At 41.9% G+C, this 22,875-nt stretch overlaps 1 protein-coding gene across 2 annotated transcripts in view; it reads left to right on the plus strand.

Moving 5' to 3' along the window:
• Positions 1 to 22,875, plus strand: part of SEC24A (SEC24 homolog A, COPII coat complex component) — a 160,189-nt gene that overhangs the window by 88,975 nt on the left and 48,339 nt on the right. For both annotated transcript variants that reach the window (XM_072145854.1, XM_072145856.1), the window contains 7 exons: positions 3,785 to 3,903; positions 6,403 to 6,458; positions 7,567 to 7,773; positions 13,193 to 13,316; positions 13,402 to 13,560; positions 13,722 to 13,895; positions 21,110 to 21,220. In XM_072145854.1, the coding sequence (XP_072001955.1) occupies positions 3,785 to 3,903; positions 6,403 to 6,458; positions 7,567 to 7,773; positions 13,193 to 13,316; positions 13,402 to 13,560; positions 13,722 to 13,895; positions 21,110 to 21,220 (950 nt within the window). The remainder of the gene's footprint in view (positions 1 to 3,784; positions 3,904 to 6,402; positions 6,459 to 7,566; positions 7,774 to 13,192; positions 13,317 to 13,401; positions 13,561 to 13,721; positions 13,896 to 21,109; positions 21,221 to 22,875) is intronic.

A 22,875-nucleotide genomic window follows, 5' to 3' on the forward strand; every position in this document is an offset into this window, starting at 1 on the left:
TATTCCATGTTTTTAAGAGTACAAAAAAATGTACATAAGCAACGTTTCGGCTCATGAGAGCCTTTGTCAAGCCTAGTGATATGGGTGAATAGCAATCTTATATAGCAAACAAATGTGATCACATGATCAAGATGATCACACCCCCTTGAATTAACATATTGCATCCTATCACGAATAAGCAAAGTACAACAGTAGAAAGTGAGAATGCCATTATACATGTACATACAGATAAAGTGCTAGTGCATTATAGCATATTTGCATAATATTATTAAAGATCAAGCCTGTAAATAAAGTGATGGGTGCTCACAATATTGAAAGTGCACAATTGTAGTGAACTGGGGTTAAAAACAGAGTGACTGAGGTCTCACCACCTTGATCCACCGGTCCTGCAGGGAAAACGTGTGTGTAGACAGCAGACGCTGACCGATCGCGGGAGTGAACCGCAAGTGGAACGCAAGCGGAGTGACAGTGTACTGCGCATGTCAGGGGAGGAGCTAAGTATCCACGGCAACAATCGCGTCCTGGATGCGAAACGCACGTCACCGGGATTTGTTATGAACTTCTGCCAGATAGAAACGGCATAATGATCATAATCAAAAGGGGTAAGTATAAGGCTGAGAATTTAGCAAATTGTAGACGATCAATGGCACAGCGGAGGGTGTGTAAGTGGCCAACAAGGCTAACATAGAGAGACTCTTATAGAGTGGAGGGACATAGGAGGATCAATGAGTATTAACCCCTACAAATCAGGGGAAACTTAAGAGCTTATGTGTAGGATAGTTGTATCCCTATGGCCAAAACGGTCAATACAGGATTAACAAAATATTACCTCTGGTCCCCACCAATAATACATTTATGCACCAATAACCACTCCCATGGCACAAAATATGATCGTCCGGCGTTGTCTGTTATACCCTTGAGGAGATACTGAAAATATGGAAAAATGCGTTCTTTTGATAAAATTCGGTCATAAAAGGAAGCGTCGCTGTAAAGGACGGATGGTGAGAGCAGTCCAAATTCGGCTTCAGTATATAGTGAAGGGTCTGCGGAGCAGAAAAAATATTAGTATAATAATCATAGGATATGTTAAACAGAAGAATATCACTATAAACCTATGCCTCTGTGAGAGGTAAAGAGAATCAACAGTATCCAGAAAATCACAAAGACATTTCATACATTGTGTAATTTAAAATCTACATTAAGCCCTTTGGGTCTTAAGGTGTTTAGGGTGTATATCCACCACAATTCCTTTTTCTTAAGAATACGCTCCCTATCACCCCCTCTGCGTAGCGGGGGCACATGGTCAATCAGTTGGAACCGTAAGTCCCTTTCATGGTGGCCGGCTTCCACAAAGTGTTTTGACACAGGCAGATCACGTCTGCCACTACGAATAGTGTAACGATGTTGGTTAAATCTAACCTTGAATTCCAAGGTGGTTTCACCAATATATATAAGTCCACATGGACAATTTAGCATATATATTACGAAACGGCTGTCACAGTTAAGGTAGTGTTTCACTTGGTAATGGACATTATTATGCGAAAAGGAAGAACCTCTATTCATTTGCCTGCAATTAATACAGTTACGACAGGGGTATGATCCCTTACTCAGTTGACCAAAAATTGCGGTTTGTCGATTCATGCGTTTTGTGCCTACATCAGATTTGACTAGGCGGTCCGTGACAGATTGGGATTTACGGTATGAAAAAAGAGGGGGGGTTTGAAATTCAGGAACGGGACACAAGCTGCCAGATAATTTGTTCCAGTGTTTTCGAATGATGCTGGCAATCGCATTACTGTGGATGTTGTATGTGGATACAAATGGGATCCGGTTGGTATTAGTATGTCTCACTGTGGGAGATAATAAAGTGGCTCTGTCTATCTGACATGCTTTTTTAAGGTTGTTTTTTATAATCCTATGAGGATAACCACGTTGGGAGAATTTGTGGGCCATGGTGTCTAAATTGATGTTTGCCTTATTGGGATCGCTTGTGATTCTCTTAACCCTTAAAAGTTGACTATAGGGGAGTGTCTTAATCATTGCCCTAGGATGATGGCTCTCGTACCTTAACAGAGTGTTTCTGTCCGTGGGTTTTACATAAAGGTCAGTGGTGATTGTACCTGCATTCAGGATAACCTGTGTGTCGAGGAATTGAATCCTATCTCTAGAGTGTACCAAGGTAAACTTGATGGATGCATCGATGGTATTGAGATCTGCATCTGCACATTGTAATGAGTGAGGAGGAAAATACTGTAGTATGGCAGTATATGTTAGTATCGAAAGTACCCCCTTTCCCTAGAACTTATATAAATATTAATAAACAGTAAAAATCATAAGCACATTAGGTATTGCTGCGTCCGAAAATGCCCGATCTATCAAAATATATTAACGGGTTTCACTGCGTTTAACCCCATAACAGAAAATAGCGCCCCAAAGTCAAAATTGCAACTTTTGTGCCATTTTGAAAAATATACAAAAATCAATAAGTGATGAAAAGGTAGCGCAGTCCTAAAAATGATAGCAATTAAAACGTCATCAAAAGTTGCAAAAAAATGACACCACCCACAGCTCCATAAGCCGAAGTATGAAAAATTTACTAGCACCAGAAGATGGCAATATAAAAAAAAAATGTTTGTACAGGAGGTTTTAATTTTTGTAAATGTATGGAAACATTATAAAACCTATATAAATTTGGTATCCCCGTGATCACACCGACCCAAAGAATAAAGTAGACATGTCATTTGGGGCGCACAGTGAAAACCGTAAAATCCTAGCCCACAAGAAAACAAAGCAAATGCGTTTTTTTTTCACCGTTTTCACTATATTTGGAATTTTTTTCCTTCTTCCCAGTACACGACATAGGAAATTAAATACGATCACTATTAAGTGCTACTTATTACGCAGAAAACAAGCCATCACACATCTCTTTACGTGGAAAAATAAAAAAAATTATAGATTTTTAAAGGTGGGGAGTGAAAAATTGAAGTGAGAAAAAATAGATAGGGCCAGGTCGATAAGGGGTTAAGGTCCCAACCAGGTCAACATCTGCAAAGAGTTTGTATGTTCTCTCCGTGTTTGCATGGGTTTCCTCCCACACTCAAACAGGAGTCAGGAACCTTTTTGGCTGAGAGAGCCATAAATGCCACACATTTTAATATGTTATTCCATAAGAGCTGTACAATATGCACATGCCCCCCAGTAGATAGGTAGCCCCCAGGTAGGTAGCTAGCCACAGCACATGCTTCCCTGAAGATTGGTAAAATAAAAAAAGTATTTACCTTCCTGTGCTCCTCATCGCTCCCATGCTCTTCTCTTTGACCCAGACTTAGACCATGGCGCCGATGGCACCTGGGTCACACAAAGGACCTAAGCAGTGGTAACATTGCTGCCTGTTAGATCTGTCTGAGAGCCAGATGCAGCCAACAAAAGAGCCACATCTGGCTCTCGAGCCATAGGTTCCCTACCTCTGCTCTAAAACATACTGGTAGATTGATTACATTGTGAGCACCATGGGGACAGTGATCAATTTGGCAAGCTCCGTGCAGCACTGCGTAATCTGTGTGCACTATATAAATAAAGAATTATTATTATTGTTATTATTAAAGGGTCACTTTGTTGGCAGTGGAACCTTTTAGCTTTCCATTCCTCTTAATTTACCTTTAACATAGTTCCTAATTCATTTTATACTAAGGAAATAAAAGTTATATTTTTGGTTGCCCTCTTTCCTTCTTACCCCAATTCCCCCTCATCTACATTTCAAACTTCCCCTTTCCTTTGTCCACAGGCTTCCTGGCAACACAAGGACGAAGATTGGTTTTATAACATTTAACAGCACAATCCATTTCTACAGTTTACAGGAAGGATTGTCACAACCCCAGATGTTGGTGGTTTCTGATATAGATGGTTAGTATTTTAAAGTAAATATTTTTATAATTTGTGTGTATTTTGTATATTGTACTTTAAATTTTTATTTCAGCTGAGACATGTTTTTATTAAATTGACAGTTGACTGTTTTGATCACCTTTTACATGTTCTGTTAGCTATAGCAAGGCACTGCTCATAATGGAACTAATGGATATACAATCTTAGTCTCCAATAGAATGATTTGTTAGACCCTGTATTGCAGTATATTGTATTAATGAGCTTACCTTAAAAAAATAGAAAACCTAATTATACAACCTAACCTAAATATATTTACTTCTTGATACTAGCCCTGTAACAGAAATACCAACTAAGGCTGCATTCACACACATGTATGGGGGCCGATATACGTCCCCCATACACTTCTATGGGCTCACGGCCCTGTGCGGGAGCGGTACGGTGCAGCAATACGAGGGGCACCATACCTCTCTATAGCCCGTAGAAAGATAGGACATGTCCTATCTTTCTAAGTGATACGGCGCTGTATATGCCTATGGAGAGGAGCGGGGGTGAGCTGTGCTCAACCCCTGCTCCTCTCCACAGTGCCGATGTATGCCTGTCGTACTACAGTACATTCGTCTGAATGTAGCCTAAATTAATCAAAACATTAAAGTTGTATAAACATGAGATCTTCATGATTGTAACAACCCTAAGAGCCCCTAAAAACGCCTCAATTTCAACACATTTGGATTTCTCTTCCCAGCTTCCCAGCACATTGCATGGAATATTATATGTTACCCCTAGCAGGTCAGGTCCAATCCAATCCCTCATATCTCTCTAGGGTCAGGAAGTAAGTGGTCTCCTTACTGAGACTTTGCAATTTATGGGGATTCTGGGAAATATGCTGTCAGGAAGGCCAATGACCTGATGTGAGATTGAGCCCTTAACGACCAGGCTTCTTTTTTTTTATTTTTACTCCTTACCTTTAAAAATGTATAACTTTTTTATTTTTATATGATAAGGGCTGTTTGAGGGCTTGTATTGCAATTCATAATAAAGTATTCCATGCTGTGTACTGGGAAGCGCAAAAAAAATTCCAAATGCAGTGTAAAAATCATTTTGACATTTTCTTGTGGGCTTGGGTTTTACAACTTTTACTGTGTGCCCCCAAATGATAGGTTTATTTTTTGGTTCGTTATTATGGGGAGACCAAATTTACATTAGTTTTATAAAGCGCTATTTTCCGTTACGGGGTGAAACACCAGGAATAACTTATTATATATTGCTAAATTGGACATTTTGGGACGTGGCGATACCTACAACATTTATGTTTTTTAAAGTTTTATTTATATTTTTATCACTTCTAAAGAAAGTTGGGTGACTTAAACTTTTATTTTTTCTTATGTTTGCAGTCTTTAAATTTTCCTTTTACTCTTTTTCAGACCCCATATAGTACTTTAACCCTAGGTTTAAAAAAAAAAAATCCCTATGGGGATTTTACTGATAATGCATTACTATGCGCCACTTACACATGTTAGCCAGTGATCAGATGCTATACAGCCTCGGATCTTACAAAGACTCGAAGCAGTCATCGACGATGTCAACAGTAGTGAAGCCAAGATGGCTGGTGTTACTGGTGGGTATTTGCTGCAATATGCAGCAAACACTCACCATGTATGAAAAAGTCTCAGCTTGTGAGCCCTCTCCGAACACCCACAACCGACGTGTGACATATAGATACATCACACGTCGTTAAGAGGCTGTATCTATTCCAGAAGGAACAGATTCCCAACTGTAGACAGCACTCTTACTTCCCAACCCTAGTTAGACGCCTCTTACTCCACCACTTAATCCATTTACCTACACTGTACTAAAGACATGCAACCACGTCAAAACATCAATGTCTACTGTTGGGCAAGGACTGTCCTTCAAGGTAGTAAAAAGAGGCATTGTTTTCTTTGTCCCATCCTTATAAAGATTTTTGCATATTTCCCATATATCTCTAAAAAAATATTATAATTTTAGCGGAATGGGCTGTACCCCAGGCCCAAACCTTCTAGGGGGGCCCATGGCCATCCAAACCAAGCACCAAATTTTATACTGAGAAGGGCCTTCAACCGTGAAATTCTGATCCATCTGTTCCTGCTCAGTATACATGCTCAGAAAAGTCATTTCAGGGCCTTTGAAGGTCCACCAAAGGACCTAAAACTGCTGATTGAAAGCATCCTCCATTCTCCAAAAAGCTTAATCCTACAGGGTGGGCCATTTATATGGATACACCTAAATAAAATGTGAGTGGTTATATCAACTTTCTGTTTGTGGCACATTAATATATGGGAGGTCAAAATCTTTTCAAGATGGGTATTGACCATGGCAGTCATTATCACTATTAACACTTGTACTATTCATTTTTGAAAAGTTGTTTTTCTAGATAAGCTTATGTTTATAGGTCAATAAACAAAATGTAAGCTTATGTTTAATAAACCTTGGAACTATGATCATTAGGTGACGCTCATACTAAATATTTGTGTCCATTTTCAGATGTGTTCATCCCAATGCCTGAGAACCTTTTGGTTAATTTAAATGAATGCAGAGAGGTATGGATCATTAAGCAATGTATGACTTTGATTCTGTTATAATAAATGAAACATTAATTATGAGTTTATAAAATTTTAATTATTAAAATAAGCTACTCAGAATGCTGTAATAAGGCAGAAAGAAGGCTCTTATGGATTATGCCTGACAGTATGTGTATTGATATATTTGGCATATACTTTGTGAACTTTTCTGGCATACTTGTTGAACTTGTTAAATAAATAAGGCTGGTTTCACGTCTTTTTTTTTTTTTTTTTTTCATACGTTGTAAGGTCAAGTTGGGCAGATTCGGTTTCTATTTCCTCCTAAGTCTCTAAGCAGGAGGGAGCAGGATGGAAAGATGTAGTTTTCCACATCTTTCCATCCTGTCTTATTCAGTGGAAGCGTTTTATACCTGTCAGACGGAAGCAACAACTATGCCTCCATCTGCCAGTACATGTCAATGGGTATGCTCAGCACATACATGTGCTTTCCCGACTGAGTGAATACCAAAAATGGCATGTGGACTAAAATTGTAAGCATGATCAGGGCCGGATTAAGGTTGGTGGGGGCCCCTGGGCGCAAAATCTGGTGGAGGCCCCCACTGAGTGCAGCGTGCATATACGTCCTCCTGCTCACTATCCACTATCCCTGCAGTAACACATCTACATACAGCTGCCTCATCCCCAGTAACACAGCTATATACAGCCACCTCACCCCCAGTAGCACAGCTACATACAGCCGCCTCGCCCCCAGTAACACATCTACACACAGCCGCCTCGCCCCCAGTAACACAGCTACACACAGCCGCCTCGCCCCCAGTAAACACAGCTACACACAGCCGCCTTGCCCCCAGTAACACAGCTGCATACAGCCACCTCATCCCTAGTAACACCGCTGAGGAGTCGGGGCCCTGGGGGGGGCGGGCGATCTGGTGGCGGCCCCCTGGGGGGGGGGGGGGAGATGGTGGGGGCCCTGCCTATAATCCGGCCCTGAGCATGATTTTATGTGCCAGCTGTCAAATACATGGTTTTAGTTCACAAATGTTTTATTTATACATAATATCTGTTCAGTTTAAAAACAAGCTAATATACATTTTGTGTAACAGTGTTTACTATTTCCTATACTTAGTTGGTCCAGGACTTGCTGAAGAACCTTCCACAAATGTTCACAAAATCATCAGAGACAAAAAGCGCTCTTGGACCAGCACTACAGGCTGCATATAAGCTGATTTCCTCTACCGGTGGACGAATATCTCTTTTCCAAACACAGCTTCCAACATTGGGTGCGGGTTCCTTAAAACCTAGAGAGGAACCTAACCAAAAGTCCTCTGCAAAGGTTAGGCTACAAAACATAGTGCATGTTATTTGTAACTTTTTCATATTCTTTAACGTTTCTACTACTAGAGATGAAGTAGGTGCATTAGCATTAAATGGGAGCCATGTTATTGATTGAATGCAAGGGGTTTTATTAGGTGTTCCAAAAGGGCACCTGAACAATTGCTGAATTGAGTCTGCCAACGTACAGCCGTCAGAAGTGTGAATAGGGCAAGTTACTGCCCATGTGTGCGAACATCTTTCCAAGAAATATCATATATAAGACCCGTGATGTTAATACAAAACACGTAGGGTCATCGCTACTGTAGGCTCAGTTTGCGGCCATATATATGTCCCCATAAATGCCAATGGGCGCCTGGAGGCGGTACGGGGCCACACACGGGATAGATAGAACAGTGCTCACCCCTCCTCTCCTGTGTGCCTCCCATATGCTCAGGTGAGCTTACATCTGTGTAAATTAGGCCTTAGAATCATCCAGCTGAAAGTACTGTTTTAGAGACATCTAGTGTGCTTGAGTGTTAGTACTGCACCTAAGCTTGCTAACAGCAATCGGCGTAAAAAAAATGCATATAGTGAAACACCATGACATTACAAGATACAAGACAAGACTCTATACCCCTCCATTAAGAATGATTTTTGTGTCCACAGAAAGTGACATCCATGCAAGCATTTTTATTTTATTTGTTATGCTGAAAATCCTGAGCAAGAATTGATGATTTTCTTTTTCTCCACCCATAAAGAGTATAAACTTTACATTTGCGCTTTAAAAGTTTTTCTACAGCTGCAATAGCTGAATACAAACATTTTTCCAATTTATATTAATTGCCTTATTCTTTGCTAATCCTCTTCTATTAGCCTGTCTCAGCCCTCTCCCGTCTGCTTGACAGCAGAAAGATTGTATGATCATCCATAAGCGCTCCCTGCACACCTCCAAGTTATTAGATTATAGCTGTATTAGATTAAAGATCTATGTAACCGTGCATAGGTGTATATTGTTGTGCTAGAAATGCTAGTTGTAGAGAGAATGAGGGATGGCTTGCTATATACTAAAGGGTGAGGGATTGCTGGCTATATGCTAAAGGGGGAGAGATGGCTGGCTATATGCTAAAGGGGGAGGGATGGCTGGCTATATGCTAAAGGGGGAGGGATGACTGGCTTTCTACTAATTTCTGATCTGGCATCCTGAAAAATATTCTTAACCCCATTAACGACTTGGCCATTTTGCACCTTCCTGACATGGCCCTTTTTTAAAAATGTGACATGTCACTTTATGTGGTGTAGGGGTTCAACTCAAATAGTAGCCTTTAGAGAAGCGCCAGGCAGCAGTGTTACAGGTGAACAAAACGGGTGTCTTTATTTTGGACATAAAAATAACAGGCCAAAGGGCTTGCTCCAGCCGGCAAAACAAAACGCATAGTCCATATGATAAATCTCAGTCCATGTTATCAAGCACAGTTTACATTAACAGGGTTAGGAGCACATTTTCAGGGACCATATCAGTCCATTTACATCTAATTGAAGAAATGTTTATATATGGCAGATTAATAAATCTGAATGTGAATGCTCAAATGAGAATACCCCTTTAAGTAGTTAAAGCCTACTAAAGTTATTACCGGATAAAGTGACACATGCAAGTTCTTAAAAATCTGCCTTGGTCATCAGGGAGCAAATGAGCTTGGTCCCTAAGGGTCAAAGTCCCTTGGACATGTTAAAATATTCCAGAGATATAACCACTTATAGTGACACATGTCTGATTTTAAAAATAGGGTCTTAGCAGGGCAGTGAAAACTCTGCAGAGGCAAGGGATTAATCATCCAACATCATACACAGTGATTAAAGGGAACCTGTCATCACATTTGCACATATACAGCAAGTGCAAATTTTATCACTGGGTATCAAAGGGGGCTTGTCCTGCTGGGACGGCTTCTCCCATCTAATCCTCCCCATGTGACCAGAGTGACATCATCTTAGGTACGTTAGCCTCTTAATGATGGCAAACTGTACCTCATGTACGTATCTGACCACATGAAGTCACAGCGGCCTCCATGGACTTCTACTCCTCTCCATACTCCATGGAGGCTGCTGTGAATTCATGTAATCACATACATGGTGTTCAGTTTGCTATTCTTAGAAGGCTAAAGGACCTGCGATGATGTCACTGGTCACATGTCATGAATGTTACACAAGGCACTGTGTTAAAAAAGTGAATTGGTCTTACCGGTAATTCCATGTCCATTAGTCCACCAGGCCCCACCTGGAGCATGATCCCTTGACCTCTGTGGGGACAGGAAGCAGAGAAGTTAAATTCCCCACCCCGGCATCCGCACTCCAATGTCTACCCAATAACTACACCGGCTTGGATGCAGCTAGATATAATGCCCCACATTAGAGTTAGTTGGCAGAACACTTCCTGGTTTAGGCACCACTTGTTTTGAGCTAAAGTTTTCCTGCTCAAGAAGTCTATCTGGTTCTCCGCCCAAGAGAATATCTTGCTTGAGAGGTCCATGAGGTCCGGAGATTTAGTTCCCCCCTCATAGCAAAGGTAGGCCACCGCCGTGGAGTTGTCTGACAGAATTTTCACATGGAGAATTTTTAACAGATGAGATCCTACCGCTTTTAATTCCTGGTAATTTGAGGACATCTTTTGAGTAAGTGGAGGACATAGTCCTTGAAAGAAGGAACCTGCTATGTTTGCACCCCAGCCTCTCAGACTTGAGTCTGTTTGAACTGGAGTTAGAGGCCAGGGATGCCATGGTACTCCATTCTCTAAGTGTGTAGGAATTGTCCACCAAATTAGGGATTTCTTGACTGGTGGTACAATGTTGATGATCCTGTCTAGGTGTAGGGGATTCTTTTCCCAGGACTGAAGTATCCAGCCCTGCATAATCCGGGCGTGTTTCTGAGCCCATTGGTCACAATAAATAAAGGCAGTTAATTGACTCAGTAACTTCATTGCCTCCCTTATGGAGAAACTCTGATGTTTCTGAAATATATTGATCTGTAGAATCAGACGTTCTTTCTTCTCTGCTGGGAGAAAGGACTTTTGGCTGATGGAGTCTAAGGAAGTACCCAGGAAAATAGTCTCTGTGTTCGGGATCAGTGAGGACTTTTCCCAATTTATAATCCACCCCAGATTTAGTAAGGTCTGGACTGTAAGATCTCTGTGTTGAACAAGTTCCACTTGAATTTTGGCAACTATGAGCAAATTGTCTAAGTAAGGAATGACCACTACTTGTTTTGTTCTTAAGAAGTTAATTACTTCTATAATTACCTTCGAAAATACTCTTGGAGCTGAAGATATCCCGATTGTACTGGAAGCATAGGAGTTCCCCTTCTGGTGAGGTTATTGCAAACTTAAGGAATGTCTGCGACAGGGAATAAATTATGTGGTAGTTCACATCCTTTAAATCTATTGTGCACATGTATACACCAGGATGGATAAATGTGCTGTAGATTTCACTGATTCCATTTTGAACTTCCTGAACAGGAGATGGCGGAGAATATTCTGTGCTCCCTGCCCTGTGTAGGGACAGGAAGGGACAGGAAGACACTGGAGTGCGGGTGCCGGGCTGAGGCATTTAACTTCTTTGCTTCCTGTCCCCACAGAGGTCAAGGGGACATCCTCCGGGTGTGGCTGCATGTGGGACGCAAGGGAAAAATTTACACAATATTGTGTCATTGCGTGGACGCATCACTGCCGGGTAATATAGCAAGGAGAAGAAAGAAGGGGAGCTGCGGGGACCGGAACATTGAGGAGCTGCGCTGGGCATTGAGACTGAAGGTGAGTATGTAATTTTTTATTTTTATGTGCAGGCTGGCTGGCTGTATACTACTGGGGCCTGGCTGGCTATATACTACTGGGGCCTGGCTGGCTATATACTACTGGGGCCTGGCTGGTTGTATACTACTGGGGCCTGGCTGGCCGTATACTACTGGGGGACTTGCTGGCTGTATACTACTGGGGGACTGGCTGGCTGTATACTACTGGGGGACTGGCTGGCTGTATACTACTGGGGGACTGGCTGGCTGTATACTACTGGGGGACTGGCTGGCTGTATACTACTGGGGGACTGGCTGGCTGTATACTACTGGGGGACTGGCTGGCTGTATACTACTGGGGGACTGGCTGGCTGTATACTACGTGGGGCTGGCTGGCTATATGCTACTGGGGGCTGGCTGGCTATATGCTACTTGGGGGCTGGCTGGCTATATACTTGGCAGGCTGTGACCAATGCATTTCTCAGCTTCGTCTTATACTTGAGTCAATAGGTTTTCCCAGTTTTTGGTGGTAAGATTATTGATCTCGGCTTAAACTCGGGTCGGCTTATACTCAAGTATATACAGTATTTAAATTTGTTATTGCTGTGATTGTGTCAAGAGAGCAAACAAGAAATTGTTGCAAACGTGTTTTTTTTTTTTGTCAATTTCACCACCCAAGTTTTCTAGCTTTCCAGTACATTGACTGGAATATTAAATGGTGCCTCTAAAAACTACAGTTTGTCCCGCAGATAAGTAAATATTTCCCAATCTTGGTTTTCTAGCGTTGAATAACATTTTAGGTTTGCAATTTTAATGATGGACGATAATCAAAAGATCTCTAAAATCTTTGGATCCCACATTTCTCATTTGGGACTAATGAGATGATGGTTGGTTATGAATGGAACAGGTTCCTGCTGTTCCTGTTTGAGTTGTATCATTAATTCCTGTCTTGTGTCCCTGGCATGTTGGTAAACTTTTGTTTTTGATCTATTACTGTGGCATATTCTTTTTATTCTCAATGGAAAACAACTACATGGATTTAGTGATTTTAACCCAGGCATACTTGCATGCTGGCATGTGCCCCCTGAAACTGGACACGTTCTTTATTTAACTTAAATGGCTTATTTTTTGTGAAAACGGACATTAAAAAATATGCTAATGAGTCTCATAGGCTCCTGTATATGTCATAGGAGCCCCCTCTGGCTCCATTGGATGTTACCGGCAGGGAGGAGGCAGGCATAAGAGCCAAAGGAAGGCATGAATAATTAGCAGCCAACTATTTTTAAAATTGTTTTTAGTATGTTTTTATTATCACATCATCAATTACAAAGATAAATACAGATTAATAAAGATTGATATTGTACGTACATATTGGCTTACTGGTATTCTTGAATAGGTTTGCTGTATTCTACATAAGCCAAAATGTATTGTTGCTATGTATGATATAACATGGGTAATATGTACCAATATATGCATTGATTTAAAATTAATAATTGACCCACTATTCTCCATGGCAATACTTTGTGGATCAATACCAGAGAAGTTGATGGACACTTGTCTTTTTTTTCAACCTTATCCAGTATTACATTTTGAAGTTTATGGCAACAAATTGTGTGAATTCAAGACTATTCACTGGTATATTTTCTTATTTATTTTTACAGGATATTCACAATTTGACACCAGCAACTGACTTTTACAAGAAGCTTGCTTTGGATTGTTCAGGACAGCAAGTAGCAGTTGATTTGTTTCTCCTAAGTGGCAGATACTCAGATTTGGCTTCTTTAGGTATGCCATTGGCTTCAAATTTTCAGCACCTAAAACTCCTAAACTTTTTTATGTAGCATGTTCAGCTTTGAAAATTTTGTTTCAGGTTGTATTTCCAGATACTCAGCGGGTAGTATTTACTATTATCGTGCATACCATCACCAGCATAATCCAGTACAAGTAGAAAAACTGCAGAAAGAGTTAAAGCGATACCTTACACGGAAGATTGGCTTTGAGGCTGTTATGAGGATAAGGTGCACTAAAGGTCTGTATGAATACATTTTACCATCATTCAAATGATGATAATACTCAAGCAGTTTTTTTACTATTTTAAATTACCGTTTATAATGTTTGTTTCCAGTTGCTTATTAGTATAGGAAGAAAGCTGTATGATTTAGAACTTGTATTATCTGCATCCTTCTCTAGGTCTTTCTATCCATACATTTCATGGAAACTTCTTTGTGCGGTCTACGGATCTCTTGTCACTTCCCAATGTTAATCCTGATGCAGGGTATGCAGTACAGATGTCTGTGGAAGAAAGTCTGACCGATACACCTGTGGTCTCCTTTCAGTCTGCTCTTTTGTACACCTCCAGCAAAGGTACTATTGTATGTCATTTTAATAGTATTCTGCATAGATATATGCACAGAGGGTTGTTTAAGTAAATACAGTGGATACAGATAGTATTCAGACCCCTTTAAATTTTTCACTATTTGTTTTATTGCAGCCAATTGCTAAGATCAAAAGTGTTCTTTTTCCTGCTTATTAATGTACACTCTATCTACAGAAGATGGATATTGTAGGTGTTTTTGCTAATTTATTAGACCAGAACAACTGAAATATTGCATGGTAATACATATTCAGACCCTTTGCTCAGTATTGAGTAGAAACAACTTTTGAGCTAGTAAATGTCTTGTTGGAAAGTATAACTAATTCCCAGAGCACCCTGGAAGAGTTTTTTATCCAGGATATCTCTGTACTTGGCCGCATTTATTCAATCGCAACCTGTTGTCCTGTCCCTGCAGCTGAAAAACACCCCCACAGCATGATGCGTCCACCACCAAGTTTCACTTTTGGGATTGTATTTGGCAAGTGATGAGCAGTGCCTGGTTTTCACCACACATATCACTTTGAATTAACACCAAAAAGTTCAGTCTTATCAAACCAGAGAATCTTATTTCTGATGGTCTGGGAGTCCCTCATGTGTTTGTTTGTTACCGTATTTTTCGGACTATAAGACGCACTGGACCATAAGACGCACATAGGTTTTAGAGGAGGAAAAATAAGAAAAAATGTTTTTTCCCCCAAATAGTATGCTAAAATTTTTAATAAAGTAACAGTAAAGTAACTGGGTGGTGCAGTGCAGCCATGTTCCTCTTTGGAGAGGGGCAGGGGCGAGCAGCGGTCACCCCCTCCTCCTCTTCCGGACACCGCCGTCTATCATTAGATAGAATTATGCTGGCATGTAGTCAGGGGGTCTCAAGAGTTACCAGGGCTGTATAGGTATGCGCATATGTGACAATGGTCACAAGAGCTTACAATCTATGAGAAGGAGGAGGACACATGAGATGACAGTGCTTGTACAATAGTCACAAGAGCTTACAATCTATGAGGAGGAGAGGGGCAGAGGAGGTGACAGTGCTTGTACAATGGTCACAAGAGCTTACAATCTATGAGGAGGAGGGGGACACAGGAGGTGACAGCGCTTGTACAATGGTCCCCAGAGCTTACAATCTATGAGGAAGAGGATACAGGAGATGTGAGTGCTTGTATGATGGCCACAAGAGCTTACAATCTATGAGTAGGATAAGGGGGCAGAGGAGGTGACAGTCCTTGTACAATGGCCACAAGAGCTTACAATCTATGAGGAGGGGGACACAGGAGATGACAGTGCTTGTACAATGGCCACAAGAGCTAACAATCTATGAGGAGGGGGACACAGGAGATGACAGTGCTTGTACAATGGTCACAAGAGCTTACAATCTATGAGGAGGATGAGGGGACACAGGAGGTGACAGTCCTTGTACAATGGTCACAAGAGCTTACAATCTATGGGGAGGGGGACACAGGAGGTGACAATCCTTGTGAAATGGCCATAAGAGCTTACAATCTATGGGGAGGAGGAGGACACAGGAGGTGATAGTCCTTGTACAATGGCCACAAGAGCTTACAATCTATGGGGAGGGGACACAGGAGGTGACAGTCCTTGTACGATGGCCACAAGAGCTTACAATCTATGGGGAGGGGACACAGGAGGTGACAGTCCTTGTACAATGGTCACAAGAGCTTGGTCTGTGGGGTAAGGTACCTTCAAAAGACAGCAGCCTCTACATACCAGGCAACAAGGGGTTAAGACTGTGAGAGCAGAGACGGGGGGAAGGGAGCACTTATCACTTATCTGATCCTGTGTTCCGGAGAGAAGTTACAGGTCAGACACAGCACAGTACAGGCTCCTCTGCACACACTGCCGGCAGCCTTCACCTTCTTCTTCACTCTGAGCTACTTACAAGCCCAGCGGGGATTGGCCAGAGTCTGTGCCTTTCTCCTCCCCCTCTCTATCCACTGCTGCTGCTCTGCCACAAAGCTGGAGGACATCGATATATACATGAGTTACAAAGCGCTGCGCTCTGCCAGCTTTAGCTGCCCTCCATTCCCTCCAGCAGTGGAGGGCTGAGAGGAGGAGAGGAGCGTAGCGGCACTCAGTACAGCCGCTGCGCTCCACTGTGAAGGGCTGCGCTTACTGCCAGCATCAGCTGGCAGAGCGCAGCTCCATCCCCTCCTGCAGGCTACATCCGGACTATAAGACGCACTACTGTTTTTTCCCCATTTTCTGGGGAAAAAAAGTGCGTCTTATAGTCCAGAAAATACGGTAACTGCATGCAGGCTTTCATAGTCTTGCACTGAGGAGAGGCTTCTACCAGCCCATTATGCCATAAAGCCCTGACTGGTGCAGGGCCCCAATGATACAGTAGTAGCCTTTGTGGAACTTTCTCCGATCTCCATTTTGCATCTCTGGAGCTCAGCAACAGTAACCTTGGGGTTCTTCTTTAGCTCTCTCTCCAAGGCTCTTAACACACAATTTCTTAGTTTAGCTTGCTGGCTTAGTTTGTGGTCATCCCAAACTTCTTCCATTTAAGCATTATGGAGGCTACTGTGTTCTTAGAAACCTTGAGTGCCGCAGAAATTCTTTTGTAACCTTGGCCCCTCAAAAATTCTCTCTCTGAGCTACTTGTGCAGTTTCTTAGACCTCATGATGTGCATGTGATCTGTCATGCACTGTGAGCTTTGAGATCTTATATAGATAGGTGTGTGACTTTCCTAATGAAGTCAAATCGGTTTAATATAGCTGGAATCACATGGAGGATCAGAAGGAAATGGAGTGCATGTGAGTTAAATGCTTATTACTATGTGATTATTTTAGCTTTTATTGTTTAATGAACATCTACCACCAGGCTGAAGGATTGTAAACCAAGCACACTGACATACTGCTCTGTGCTCCCTCTGGCAGGATCAGCTCTTATTTAAGCTTCTTATGCCCTTGTTTATAAGAAGAATAGGCTTAAAAATTATTCAAAATAGGGGCTCCAGGCTCCATTAACAGCTATAAAGCCCTGAGCCTCTCGGGCTTGTTTGCATAATTTTGAAAGCCTTTTTTTGTAAAATTCCAGTGCATAAGAAGCTAAACGAGCATATCCTTCCAGAGGGGGCACACAACAGTATGTCGGTGTGCTTGATCATCGTGGTGGTAGATACCTTTAATAAATTAGCAAAAATATCTACATTTCTGAGGGGGTTTCTGTTAAGATGGGGTGCAGAGATCACATTAATGAGCAAAAAAAACTTTGTCAGCCAATCGGCTGCAATGACACAAATAGTGAAAAATTTAAAGGAGTCTGAATACTTTCCAACCCACTGTATACCTAGTAACCTTAAAGCAAACCTGTCACTGCTGTGTAAAAAAAAATAGCATTAGACAGGTTCCCATAGAGCCCTTATTGCCAAAGGCAATCCTGTTTTTTAATTAACTTGATCAATGGTCACAAGTGGAGATAATGAATTTTGATCCTCTGCCTGGTAACCTGCTAGAGAATCCAGCGAGTCGGACTGGGTATATGCTCACACTTGAGTCCAACAGCCTCCTCTCAGCACGTCATCAGTTTCACTCCTCAGTCCGCACTCCTCAGATTCACAGGAGGCTGCTGGACTCAAGTGTGAGCATATGCCCAGTCCGACTCACTGGATTCTCTGCCTGGTTACCAAGCAGAGTATCAGAATTCTTTTTCTTCACTTGTGATCATCAATCAAGTCAGTTAAAAAAAAAAAAAAAAAAAAAAAAAGGTGCCCTTAGGCTAAAAGGGCTGTATGGCAACTTGTCGAAGGCTATTTTCTTTCAAACAGCGGTGACTGGTTCCCTTTAAAGAGGATCTGTCACCAGATTGTGACCACCCTGAGTAACATGCCTCAGGTGATTTGCTTGTTCATGTCCCATGGTGGAAGTAGAAAAAAAAAAAAAAAACCTTGATTCCTATCTAACAACTGGAACATACTTTTCGGAAGAATAATTGGGCATAGACCATGAAAAGGGTAGAGAAATTTAGGGAGATTATTTTTAAATAAATTAAACTTGCCATAGAGCAGGGGTAGGGAACCTATGGCTCGGGAGCCAGATGTGGCTCTTTTGTTGGCTGCATCTGGCTCTCAGACAGATCTTTAATACATAGTGATGGATGCTGTGTGTCTGCTAGACTGATTACTGGACACAGGCAGCGATGTTACTGCTGCCCACCTCCTTTGTACGACCAAGGTACCATCGCGGCCATCGTCTGGGTCAAAGAGAAGAGTGTGGGAGCAATGAGCTGGCTGCAGGGAGCGCTGGTAAGTGAACATTTTTTTTTTTTTTTTTGCTATGATTATCTACTGTGGGGCATGTGCTGTGGCTACCTATCTACTTGGGGGTATGTGCTGGGGCTACCTATCTACTGGGAACATGTGCTATGGCTACCTAACTACTGGGGGAATGGGCTAGGGCTACCTATCTACTGGGAATATGTGCTGTGGCTACCTATAAACTGGGGGGCATGTGCTGTGACTACTTATCTACTTGGGGGCATATGCTGTGGCTTCCTATATACTGGGAGTATGTGCTGGGGCTACCCATCTACTGGAGGTATGTGTTGGGGTTACCTATTTACTTGGGGGGCATGTGCTGTGGTTACCTATTTACTTGGGGGGCATGTGCTGTGGCTACCTAATTACTTGGGGGCATATGCTGTGGCTAACTATTTACTTGGGGGGGCATGTGCTCGGGCTACCTATCTAATGGTAGGCATGTGCTGTGGCTACCTATTTACTTGGGGGCATGGGCTGTGGCTACCTATTTACTGGGAGTATGTGCTGCAGCTACTTATCTACTGGAGGCATGTTCTGTGGTTACCTATTTACTGGAAGTATGTGCTGTAGCTACCTATCTATTGGGGGTATGTGCTGGGACTACCTATCTACTGGGAGGCATGTGGTGGGTGTCAGGATTTGGAGTAGTTAATCCCCTGGACCACCGTGGACAATGATGTATGCAGACACCTTTGACCGGAATATCAGTGGCACCTGGTCTTCCCCAGAGCCCGCTGCAAAACAGGATGGTCTTGCTGCAGCGTGGTACCACCAGGTCGTTGCACAGGCACAACTTCTCCACGGGGGCAGCCAAGGTCGAGATACAGGATCACTAGGCAGTCTCATGGTCAGGAACAGGCAGACGGTCAAGCCAGGCAGTAATGATGCGAGGCCGGGGATGGAGCAAGAGGTCAGAGCTGGCAGCGAAGGAGCAGAAACAGGAACAGGTCCGGGGTCACAACGGGAGTTCAACACTTGGTAAGGAAACACTGTGGAAAGCTTCCTCATAGGCATGAAGCACTAAGATCCTTCGGGGAATGCTGGGTCTTTATATGAACCCAGGAATTGGGTAGCGCCAATCAGCGGCGCGCTGGCCCTCTAAATCTGAAAGTGCCGGCACGTGGAGAGTTGAGTGAGCTCGGAAAGGGGTGCCGCCACGGAGATGGGTACGGGTGTCTAGGTATCAGATCGCAGGGGCACCCGTGACACTGGGACTGCCTCTCTACTGGGGGGCATGTGCATATTGTACGGCTCTTATGGAATACGATTTTAAAATATGTGGCATTCATGCCTCTCTCAGCCAAAAAGGTTCCTGACCCCTGCCATAGAGAGAAAAAGTTAAGGGCTACTACAAGCTAAGTTGTATTTCAGTTTTGGCGATTAGTATATCTGAATCCAAAGCTTTGGCGACTTGAGGATTAAAGGAAACCTACCACTTGAAGTGGCAGGTTTCAGATGGAAATACCGAGCGCCAGCTCAGGGTGAGCTGGTGCCAGAGCTTATTTTTGTTAGTGTTTTAAACCGCTGTATTGCGGTTTAAAACATTTATTAAACTTTATAGCCGGCGCAGAGAGGTACAATACAGCAGTTTAAAACACTAACAAAAATAAGCTCCGGCACCAGCTCACCCTGAGCTGGTACTCGGTATTTCCATCTGAAACCTGCCACTTCAAGTGGTAGGTTTCCTTTAAGTGAGACCTGAACCCCTTAATACCTGAATTGACATACTACCGAGTGTGGAACAGGGAAACGCATCCCGCAGAACATGCGGCCAGACATGCGCTACTCTATGCCGCTGCTTGGTAGGCATAGAGTAGCACATGCAGATGAATGCAGAGTCCGTGGGGCCGGATCCGCTTCATATGCGCATGTCCAGGACACACGTTCTGCAGGCGCAAGAGTTGCTGAATGCGGACGATTGATCATCAATTGATGTCCACAGGGAAGGAGGGGTGTGGCAGGGGCGTGCCGGTTTCCCGAGAGTGTGTGTGTGTGTGTGTGGGGGGGGGACCCTTGCTCTATAGCCACTTCCAGGGGACGAATGGACTATTCACTGCTCACTTGGCATTGTAAGATAACAAATCTTTTTTTCTGTAAAATTGAAACAAAAACTCTCTGGCAGTGTATATACAGTGCTCTATAGGGACTGAGGGGGGGGGGGGGGGGGCTAAAAATGGCTCTCCTGGTGACAGGTTCCCTTATGTTTTTTCTGACTTCCCTTAAAGGGGTATTCTCGTCTGGGCACTCACATTCAGTTTCATTAATCTGCCATATATAAACATTTCTTCAATTAGATGTTATTAAAAAAAATGTTCCTGAGTGAAGATAATTTCTCATAAATGTAGTCATGTTGTCCCTTAGAAACGAGATAGCTTCCTCGGATACGGCCACCTCTGCTGAAGGGATTGCACAAAGAAACAAATTGTTTTTGTATATGAAATGTCCGGGAGTTACTGTATGTCCTACAGCCGTCCTGTGGTAACGGTTGCTGAATCCTGGTGGTCCGGCAGGACTCTATAGTGCAAGTCTGGCCACCGCTGCCAGAGTGTGACGTGGTCGTATCCGAGGAAGCTATCTGGTTTCTAACGGACAACATGACTACATTTATGAGAAATTATCTTCACACAGGAACATTTTTTTTATTAACATCCAATTGAAGAAATGTTTACATAAGGCAAATGAATTTAATTAAATGTAAATGCCCAGATGGGAATACCCCTTTAAGTCTTTTCAGTTATCTTGAAGATTTTGAGAATGGCATAGTGGTTATTATTCTAAATACCAGTGGTATTGTCATGTCATAATTCTGTTGTGACTTGTGTGTTTTAATATTCACAATATTATTTTCCATCATGAAAGTCCCATATTGAATAAAATGCAACTTACTCTTAAGACTAATCAAAAATTTGTCTTGCTCCCAATAGGAGAACGACGAATTCGAGTGCACACAATGTGCCTTCCTGTTGCTTCAGTCCTATCAGACATATATGCTGGGGCTGATGTTCAAGCAGTTATTGGACTGTTGGCTAATATGGGTATGTATACAAAGTTTATAAATATAAATTAACCCCTTAAGGACCCAGCTCATTTTCACCTTAAGGAGACAGCCCGTTTTTTCCAAAACTGTCATTTGTCGCTATATTCGATTATAACTTTTGAATATTTTAACTTACCAAGTTGTTTTACAGATTATTTTTTCATGATATGTTGTACTTCACCTTAGTGGTATATTTTGTTTGAAATGTTTTGCATTTATTTACAAAACAATTATAAATTTTAGGGAGAATGTTGAAAAATTAGTGATTTTCTGATTTATAAATGTTATGCTTATCATGCAGTTAATTTAACCCCCAAATAGGTTACTAACTAACATTAACCATATATCTGCTTTATAATTTTTTTTTTTAGGATGTTAGGAGGCTATAAAATTTTCCAGAATTTCCAGAAAATTTTAGATTCTATTATTTTAGAGGCCTTGTCATATTTATAGGGGCTTTTCAAAATAGGTTTTATTAGAAACTCCCCACAAAGTACCACATTTTAAATTGCACCCCTCAAAACAATGTAAAACCGCTCTTATTCAGCTTGTTAATCGTTTAAATGGAGGTTCTAAGCGAAATACAAAATACAAAAAGCAAAATAGTGTAAATGGGAATTTTTGCTCAGTTAATTTTATTTTACTGGTTATTATGGACGCACTAATACCTTTATAATACCTTATATATACTGTTTGTAGGGTTATTTTCACCTTATTTATATGTGGAATTTGATCATTTAAGGGGAATTTAGAGGACTTTTATTACTTTTTATTAATATTCATTTTACTTTTTATTTTTACTTTTTTTTTTTTTACTGTACCACTATGGGATAAAAGCAATCATCTTATTGCTTGCTCAAAGTAATACACTGCCATACTGATGTATGTATTACTCGGTCTCCGACAGGATCTGTCATTTTGCTGCTGAAGGCAGCTCTGGCGTTGTGTCAAATAAACTCTGAGGTTTAACCATGGCGCTTAAAATGGTTTGCATACAGTCGGTTCTGGCTGTCACCCACGACCTGGACGCATATTCTCATCACATGTCGGCGAGTGGTTAAATATTTAAAACTGAGAGGGCCAAGTTGGCTTGTTTTAATTATGTTTGTTGTTGATATGTATACACTACCACTCAAAAGACAATTTTGTGTTTTCCATGAACTCATACTTCTATTTTTTAAATGAGTTGCAAAATGAATAGAAAATATAGTCAAGGTTTGACAAGGTATGAATATTGACAACATTTTGACAAGGTTTGATTTTTTTTTTTTATTTGAAATAATGATTTTCTCCTTCACATTTTGCTTTCATCAAATACTGCTTCCTTTCCTGCAATTACAGCATTGCAGATCTTTGGCACTTTGGCTGTTAATTTGCAGAGGTAATCAGGAGAACTTTAACCCATGCTTCCATAAGCCTTCCAAATGCTTCCCTTATGCCGGATTGGCTTGATGGGCACTATTTGTGTACTATAGGCTCCCACAACAGCTCAATGGGATTGAGAACAGGTGACTGTGCTTGCCACTCCGTTACGGGTAGAATACCAGCTGCCTGCTTCTTCCCTTCATAGTTCATGCATTATTTGGAGGTTTGCCTTTGGTCATTGTCCTGTTGTAGGGTGAAATTGGCTCCAATCAAGTGCTATTCACAGGG

Source organism: Engystomops pustulosus, chromosome 4, assembly GCF_040894005.1.
Source record: "Engystomops pustulosus chromosome 4, aEngPut4.maternal, whole genome shotgun sequence".
Taxonomy (NCBI): Eukaryota; Metazoa; Chordata; class Amphibia; order Anura; family Leptodactylidae; genus Engystomops; species Engystomops pustulosus.